The sequence below is a fragment of the Pinus tabuliformis genome, chromosome 2_2 (assembly GCF_031772625.1).
Source record: "Pinus tabuliformis cultivar Carrire ecotype Pingquan chromosome 2_2, CPIR1, whole genome shotgun sequence".
NCBI lineage: Eukaryota > Viridiplantae > Streptophyta > Pinopsida > Pinales > Pinaceae > Pinus > Pinus tabuliformis.
In genome coordinates, this window is record NC_142300.1 from 993,493,410 (window position 1) to 993,502,409 (window position 9,000).

The window sequence follows — 9,000 nt, forward strand, 5'->3', positions numbered from 1 at the left end:
AGCACATTTACTACAGTCCAAGATATGTCAGACAGCTTGGAAGAGCTTTTTCCTTCACACATGAAAGAGGTTGACAGCACATCAAAGACATGGCAATCTGTTATATTTTGGATAATCAAAGATAAAGGGCATGGTTCTTTGGATTCGAACATTTTTTGAGGCAAACCAAAGGCCGATAAACAGGGGTAGTTTCCTATGTTTCAGGGGCAATGGAGAAGATGTGACATTGAAGACCAGCATGGAGCTTTGAACATCCACCACAACCAAACTAAAAAGGGACCAGATGTCAAAGAACGAGAATGATTGTAATTAAGGCTATTATTAGCATAATATGGAGTTAGACTCCTACTTGATTTAGATCTCTAGAAAGTCTAGTTGCAGTTTGTTACATTTAATAGGCAGTTAAAAGTTGAACAGGTGTCATTAGAAGTAGATTTCGAGTTCCCCTCATGTTTGAGGAGGAATCTCAGTCAGGTAGAAGAACTCTATATATAGGAGAAAGGGAAATGTAATAAGGGTTGGAAATTTATGTAAAGAAGATCTGATATTTGGCCTATGTAAAGACTCTGTTTTTCTGGTAATATAGTACTGGCTTATGCTTCTCAAGAATCATATAGAGTTCAATATATGAGTTTCTTTTGATGTCCTTTCATGTTATCTACAATGTTATGAGTATTTGATTACTTAGAAATCACTTGTAGTGTTCTAATTTCCTTCATATACTCGTTGACTGTCTTCTTTGTGTTTGTTGTGCTCTACCAATATTGAAATCTAAATGCCTTGATTTTTATGTTAAGCCAATCCAACTGTTAATACTAGATCACATATAACTCCATAAGCCCAATGGATACTTGTTAATTTTGTTTCCACCATTTTCATTTTTATTTGTTTCACAAAGAGTTAGCCATCTTGATCATAATCAAAAACCTTTAATCCTTTGAGAGAGCCCTCTCAGGCTAAGGAGGCTAAGCCTTAGCTAAAAGATTGGTTTGAAACAGTTACTTGAAGTCTTCCTGTACTGCAGCCTTCCAGGGCCTGATTTTGAGATAACAGTTATTTTGCAAAATCAATTGGAATATAGAAAGATAACAATTTGTAGAGAGGTGGTTAACCCTAATTTAGAATATTAAAAGTATTTTTTGGTCTTAAGTAGAAGAAAAACATTGCTAAAATATAAACCAATTCGAGTTGCACAACAAAATTGTAAAGCCGCTACTTAATCCTATTATCTTACATTGTGTTAATAACAAACCAAACGAATGATTGTTCTATGTGCTTGATTTTGATATGTATTATTAGTATACATAAGAGGCATGCTTATGCTAGCTATATATCCAAGCTACAATAATGTGATAGTATCTTCTAGCTTATTATGCTTGACAATTAATTAATAATTAAGCTTGATTCGTGAATAAGCTAAGATTAATTTTAAGCTTAACTAACGATCAAAAATTAGGTTAACTTTAAGCTTGCTTAATAGTTAATATGATTAAACCCCATTAACGATTAAGCTTATTAAGCTTGCTTAATAGTTAAGTTTGATTAGTGGTTACTTAACTCTCAATCACCACTTATAATTATTAAATTATGATTTATAATTATTACATTATATTTAAACATTGATTATTTAATATTTAGTTGAATGGATTCTTGTGATTCCATAACATTGACTGGCATGATTAAATATTAATATTTTATTCTTATATTATATTGCTCATTGCCAAGTTGTCTCCTCAAATTAATTTGAGGATGGGGGGAAGGGAGAGTTATGGCATATATTAAGTGGGTGGCAATTATGATGGGTGATTGACATTCATTTTAAGGGGAGGCATAAGTGCAAGGAGTGGGGAGGTCAAGTGGGATTGCGCCTTTGGTATTTTTTTTAATTGGTTTGGGCCATGTGGAGGAAAGGGTGAGAAGTAGAATCGAGAGGAAGGAAGAAACCAGGAGAGGTTAAATATGGACTTAGATAGTGAAACTGTAGTGGGAACAACATTGGACTAAAAGCTCAAGCGCACTACAACTGTGGTTGGACTTATGCTCGGAAGGCTAGGGAACTTGTGGACGTTCCCTAGGGTAAGAAGTGGGATAAACTTTCCTAGTTGGAAAGGTGGCATATTCAGTCGGGTAATCCCAACACGAACACTACAATCGAGCCACAATAACCAAGTATTCTTATTGTTATTGAGTAATTTATGTAAATTTCCATAAATCAAATTCTTTACAGGTTTTTAATGCTTTTGATATGTTGTAAGACATACACACACGAATGCATGTGCGCGCACACACACACACATATAGAATTGTCAAATACGTTTTATTTTATTTTTTTCTTTGAAATTATGTGACAAAAAATTGTTAATGGGTCTTACACGTGGTATTAGAGCCAAATTCAAAATATGGATCCTAAACCCACTACAAAAACTTACATCTCATATTAGGATTCTCTTACACTGGAAAATTCTTTTCACTTAATCTACATGACACTATTCCATTTATAAATATCTCTTGTTATACTATATAAATCATCACAGACCAATTTTTTCATTTGGAGACAAATATTTTTAGAATCCCCCATGAATTATTTTTACCGTCACCACATTATCTAAGTACAATCAGTTTCCTTTTATGAACAAACTCAATGTATTCTTGAATGGGTGGAAGGCCATGTGTTGATGGTTCAACAACTTGGCATCTAATAAGCTACATAATAAATATAAAACCAATGATTGTTCTTTGTGTTTGTTTCTTCATCATATATCAAAAGTGAGTAAACGAATCCACTCCCAACTATGATGTAAGAGGAGCTTGAATTTCACTCCCAGTTGTTGTTAGAAAAATGAAAGAGAGTAGAGAAATATTATACACAATACAAATCACTCACTGTGATATCTTTATTGATCACAATAGTTACAAATATATAGGACATTAATCACTAACTTTGACACATCTAGATCATGCCTACAACTCATACATAGGAAATAACAAAATCTAGATTGGTGCTTGGGAACCCACAATGACAACTCATGATAACACATAGAATCATTACTTCTAATACCCTCCCTTAATACTTACATGAAAACATTGGAAACACATATTACAACAACAAGGATAATCTATGTCTTCCATGATAAGAGTCGTCAAGTAATGAACCATCCTATGGACCAACCACCATCTGTCAAAGATTTCACTTTCGGTTATCTACTAGTTTGCTAGGATGGAGGTATGGATACTAAATGTGTTCAAAAGTTGATCAAACAAATTGACCTCAATAACACACAAAAATTGATGTTTCGCACAATGGGGCTTCCAGTTTAAGAATCACCAACCCTTTTCATAACCAATAAAAACACACAGAATTGATGTTGCAAACACCGGGGCTTCCAGTTTAAGAACCATCAACCCTTTTTATAACCTATAGAAACACACAATCACCAACCACCAAAACATACAGAGACAGAATCAATCACTGCCCTTTATTGATATGTGCAAATGAGAACAAATATAATAATAATAACTTTACATATTGGTATTTTCCATCAGATTTGCTACGTTTGGATCTCAATCTATGGATAAAAAATATCATGATATTTTATTAGTTCAGATCTAGAATGAGAAATGCTAACATTCCACCTGTATGCCACAACTTTGCATCTTGCACCATCTGATAATCTCGAGAACCACCATTTAAAACATGTAGACTTTGCTCTCAATTGTAGATGCACACTATATCAAACCAAATATATGTTGATCCAACTTCTTCACAATCAGATCTCCTATTCTTTTACAAAGATTTTTCCACAATGGAGCTTCACACAATACCAACAGCGCTAGATCTTCACAATTCTCCTTTTCATGCAACGATCCACAATTCACCCACAAATCAAATTTTCACACAAAAGACTCACAAAAACAATCAATCAAACACTCTATTAAAATAATCTATGTACAAAGGAGTATCATGGCTAAAATTGCATGATCTTAGCCCCTCTCGTGAGAGAGTCAGGGCTCAACCAACTACAATACCATGTTAGAAAAATGATAGAGAGTAGAGAGAGACTATACACAATAAAAATCACTCACTGTGATATCTGTACTGATAACAATAGTTACAAATATATAAGATATTAGTCACTGACTTCGACACATCTAGATCACGAATGCAACTCATACGTAGGAAACAACAACATCTAGATTGATGTTTGGGAACTCGCAATGACAACTCATGACAGAACATGGTAGCATTACTTCCAATAGTTGTAAGAGGAGTCTGAATGTCCTTAGAGGAGAGGACTCCAATGTTGCCGAAAAATATTGGTCAAAATAGATTCTAAAATGTTGTTAAAAGGAGTTGGTGGAGAGCAAGATTGTATGAGACAGATTATCATAATTATCTTTCACCCATACTCCTTTCCATTTATAAACAATGTAATTTTTACAATTAAATTTTACATGTTTAAACCTTATCTATATATATATAGATATCATTTCCCAAAAAGGACGATAATTGTGACTGAATTAACTTTTCAGAGTCACAAGGAACAATGTAATTATAAAAAGTTTTTTCTTATTTTTATTACATTTCCTTTTTTATTATTAGATTTGATAATATACTTTATTTTATTTTATTTCAATTTTTTATATTAATTATATTAATTGTTTACCATAATTATACATTAAACAATAATGCTATTAATTTATATTAGCTTATTCCAAAAATATCTTAAATTTTTTTTATATTTTTTTTATATTATTTCTTTTAAAAATTTCTAAAATAATATTTTAAATAATTTTATGTAATTTAAAAAATACTTGTTATTTTATTTTATAATTATTCATGAAACATTAATAAAGTTTATTTATATTATTTTATTTAAAACAAATTGTTAAGAAAAAAAAAGGCATATGCTCTTCTAAAACCAGGGCCACAATTTATGCTCAAAATAAAAAAGAGAAATTGTATCTCTTTTATATATATAAAATATCGTTTCAATCCTCTCCTAACCTCAACGGAGGTAATAAACCACACTGATAATACAACTCAACACATGACAATATTAAAGGGCACCGATGAATTAGAATATTTACTCAACACATGACAATATTAAAGGGCACCGATGAATTAGAATATTTCAGAGTAAATCAAAATCTGTTTAACAAAATAATTTATTGAAATTGAACATTAAGTCATAATATCCAATAAATTTTGTAAATGATTCGACCTTTCTCCACGATATATAATATCAATACAAGTAGCCACATACAGAAATTACTTAAAAATATAATCATATCAATGAAAAGTATAAAACTTAAATTTCTTTCTTATTGTTATTATTTAATTTAAGGAAAATGTATATAGTGCAACATGTTTTAGGAACTTAAATATGAGTAAAGTGGTTATCAGTAAATCTTTTCAAATACCTAAATTACAATTTTTAACAAAATCTTCCTCACTTCACATTATAGAGCTACCATTTTCACTATGAATTAAAATATATATATATATATATATTAAATATTAGATCTTAGATTTTTGTGATATTCATTACATAGCTATTATTACTTCTAATATGAATTTAAAAAGATATTAAATGCTAGATCTTAGACTCTTCCGATATTCTTTACTTCACATTACAAAGTTACCCCTTTTAATATAATTTTAAAAAATATTAAATACTTTAGACTTTGCAATTCATTTTCAAATAAACAATAAATTACAACTGGAAACATCCCACTAACAAATAACCCAATAATTCACACAATATTTATAATATTAAACACCGGAAAACAAGGCCTTGCAACACAGAGTTGAACAACTCACAATATTTATAATCTTAAACAATAGAAAACACAGACATGTGCAAGACAGAGTTGGACATATCTGTATTATTTAGGATTCACAGACTTGGACATGTCTGTATTTTATTTAGGATAACATATATTTACTTAGGAAGCAATTCCATGGCATGGTGTGCGAGGGATAGAATGGGGATGGTGTGCCTGCTCAACCCCTTACTGCCCGAGAAGGCGCTGTAGTATTCCCAGTCCGACGTCGTTTCCATCACTCCTTGCAAGGCTTTCTCTAATTCATTCACCAATTCTGGTTTCTGCTCTAATGCACCTTTGTCCCTGTTCAAAACACCTATCAGGACCTCGATGCTGTACCTCCTCACATTGGGAACCATCTTCGATGGATATGGGTGACTCTCAAAAACCTTCACCAGTTTCAACAACATCAATTCTCGGAACTCATGAGCGAAATCCCATTTGGTCATAAACCGTGCAGCCAATCCTATGGCTGCTTCCTGATACTCGCATGAATGCTTCTCCCTCAATCCTATGGCCACCCGCTTATGCTTATGGTTGCATGAATGTTCTTTCCTCACAAACTTCAGAATCTGATCACAACGCATCACAAAGAAGTTAAGTTAACCTGTGTACTATAAGAATAAGCCAATCCTATAAGAATAAGTTAATCTGGTCTCAATCCTATAAGAATAAGCCGGTGTACTCAATGATTAAATGAAATTATTTCAGATCATACTGCAAAGCAAGACTTTAATTTTCAAAAGAAAGGCTGAGATTTGAATACAATCTTCTACCTGCTCTGCCAGTGCAGTGATTTCAGTCGGTTTAACGTAATTTGCATCTGCGTATTCAAGCAGATTTCGAAGAATTCTTGCTGCATGAATACCCTTAACGGCGTCGTCCAGCATGGAGATGAGGCTTGCCATTAAATTCGGGTGACGGTCCACCTTAATGCTCATCATTTTTTTACAGTTAGGCTCCGACTCCAGCGAAAGAAGACCCAGGGCTTCTCCTGCTGTCCTCACAAGTTTCTCCTTTTCATCATTATTATTAATTCTCTCCATGAGAAACAAAGAGAAGAGCTTACGCAGAATTCCGCCGGTACGGCCAATGCTTTCACGGCCCTTTTGTTCGTGAGCAAGATTTGTTAACGTCTCGATCACCAGGATTCGCAGATCATCTCTTTCTGTGCACTGAAGAACGTTTCTGAGATTGCTTATGGCGAAGACAATCCTCAAGATCCTTTTCCTTAGGTCCTTCCCAGTCGAACCTGTAGTGCTTGTCAGAGTTTTGACGATCTGCAGAGCGAGCTCTTCCACCTCGTTTGCGAAGGGGATCTTCTTATCCCTCTCGATTTCCAGTTGGAAGGCGTTGGGTTCGAATTGGAGGTCGCTGGGTTCTAAGTCTGTGAGTGAGATAATTTTAGGAATTAGCCCTCTGCTGCTGTTGATTTTATGGCGGTTGGAGCGCTCTTCTGCCAGCTTTTTCACTATGGTCAGCCCCAGCGAAACAAAGCCTCCTTCATTTGAGTCGTTTGAGTACAGCAGAGTGGCTACGGATTCCATCAACCCAGTAATGGCCGTCACGCGAACGCAATGCCGTTTGTTCTCCACCAATTTGGAGATGATCTCTGCAGCCGCTTTTCGAATCTCCTTCTCGTCCACGTTCTTGAAATTCAGCATGTCGATTAGCCTCTCCACAACATCTTTCATGGTTCCGATTGCCCTCAAAGTTCTTTCTGCAAATTGCTCATTTCTCGCAAGCGCGGACAATACTCGAGCACCTGTCAGCTGCCCGTCCGCGCTGCTGGACTGAAGCAACTCCACGCTGTATGACACAAATTCCATCTTCGAAGCGTCGAAAATGTTACCTTTGACGCACCGCGAATATGTATCATACAGAAAACGTCTGACAGTGTGGAGCTCAGGCTTGTCGAAGTTGAAGCCATAAGCATTGTTCACCTCCTCCAGCAATTTCTTCGCACTGATCTTCCAGTAGGTCTTCTCCAACAGAAACAGAAACGCTTCGGCCAGAGACATGGCGTACAAAATTATGACGGCCGATTTCAGATTCATGGTATGCTTACCTGTTGAACCTACGATGTAGTTATGCCTTAGTAGCCGATAGAGAGACAAACCCACGATTGTCGAAGCGGACAACAATTGCAGCCAGTAGAGAAAACTGACCATTGACATTGAACAACTTCTCTTCTGAGAATCATCATCATCAGAATCTTCTTCACTGTTTTCTGAGCTCCAGCATCTGAAGGTCTTACTTGAGATGGAGTAGCAGGTATTATAGAAGCCGCTAACTACCCGTCTAGCTTGCTCGCTGAGAGTTTCCATGGATTTTAGCGTGTTCTCATGGTGCCACACCACCTCTTGGCTTCGGCAGAAGATCCGAACACCTTCTGTGAACAATATTATAGTGACACACCAGAAGTCCACCGATTTTAAATTAGGTGCAAATCCTCCGAGGACGACGGCGGTGGCCCAGAGGAAGGCCAACTTTCCGAGCCCGCTGGCTACCTTCTCCAGAGAGGCAAGCTTAAACGCAAACCAAGTTATTTTATTCTCTGGGAATGCCATTTTGTCTCTGAGCATGACATCCAGAAGTACCTGTGTTTCTGTAACAGGTACAATCCTATGACCGGCTGTGGGATTCTCCATAATATCGCGAAACACAGAACAGGAATTTGTGCTAATATTTATGCCGTAGTCTAACCCGACTGTGCCGTAGCCTAACCCGACTGTTTTTTGCCTTCAAAATTATGGAAATTTCGGCATTATAAATTCAGGTAACAACTTTCAAATTTTGGATTATAAATTGTAAAGAACAAAAAAACCACGTCAATGCCTTGCTCCTGAGTTGTAAAGAGAGAACTACTGTTATGTAAAGCCCGCGGAGAAGCACGCAATTACAGAGCTGACGGAAAGAAATTGCAAGGCAATGGCAAAGAAATGTATAGCGAGATCCGAGAGGCAATTACATAGTTGACGGAAGGAAATTGCAAGGCAATTACAAAGAAATGTGTGTATTGACTTCTCCAAGGGAAAGTTGACTTTCGGAGTAGCGTGCTTCCAAGGTTGAGCTCTCAGTGGAAAAAATTCAACAAAGTTATGGAAAAAATTTCCTACCCATTCGTTTTATCTGTGTGCCCGGCCCACCATAACCTCGTCGAAATGTCGCTTG

General features: G+C 35.7%; 1 protein-coding gene across 1 annotated transcript; it reads right to left on the reverse strand.

The window, feature by feature from the left end:
* Positions 1 to 5,753: 5,753 nt before the first annotated feature.
* LOC149196669 (uncharacterized) lies at positions 5,754 to 8,720 on the reverse strand. Its single transcript, XM_089403773.1, has 2 exons — positions 6,603 to 8,720; positions 5,754 to 6,398 (listed from the first exon to the last, which is right to left on the reverse strand). Exons 1-2 carry the CDS (start codon positions 8,475 to 8,477, stop codon positions 5,943 to 5,945), a joined length of 2,331 nt encoding a protein of 776 aa, XP_089259899.1. The 5' UTR covers positions 8,478 to 8,720; the 3' UTR covers positions 5,754 to 5,942.
* Between the last annotated feature and the right edge of the window lie 280 nt (positions 8,721 to 9,000).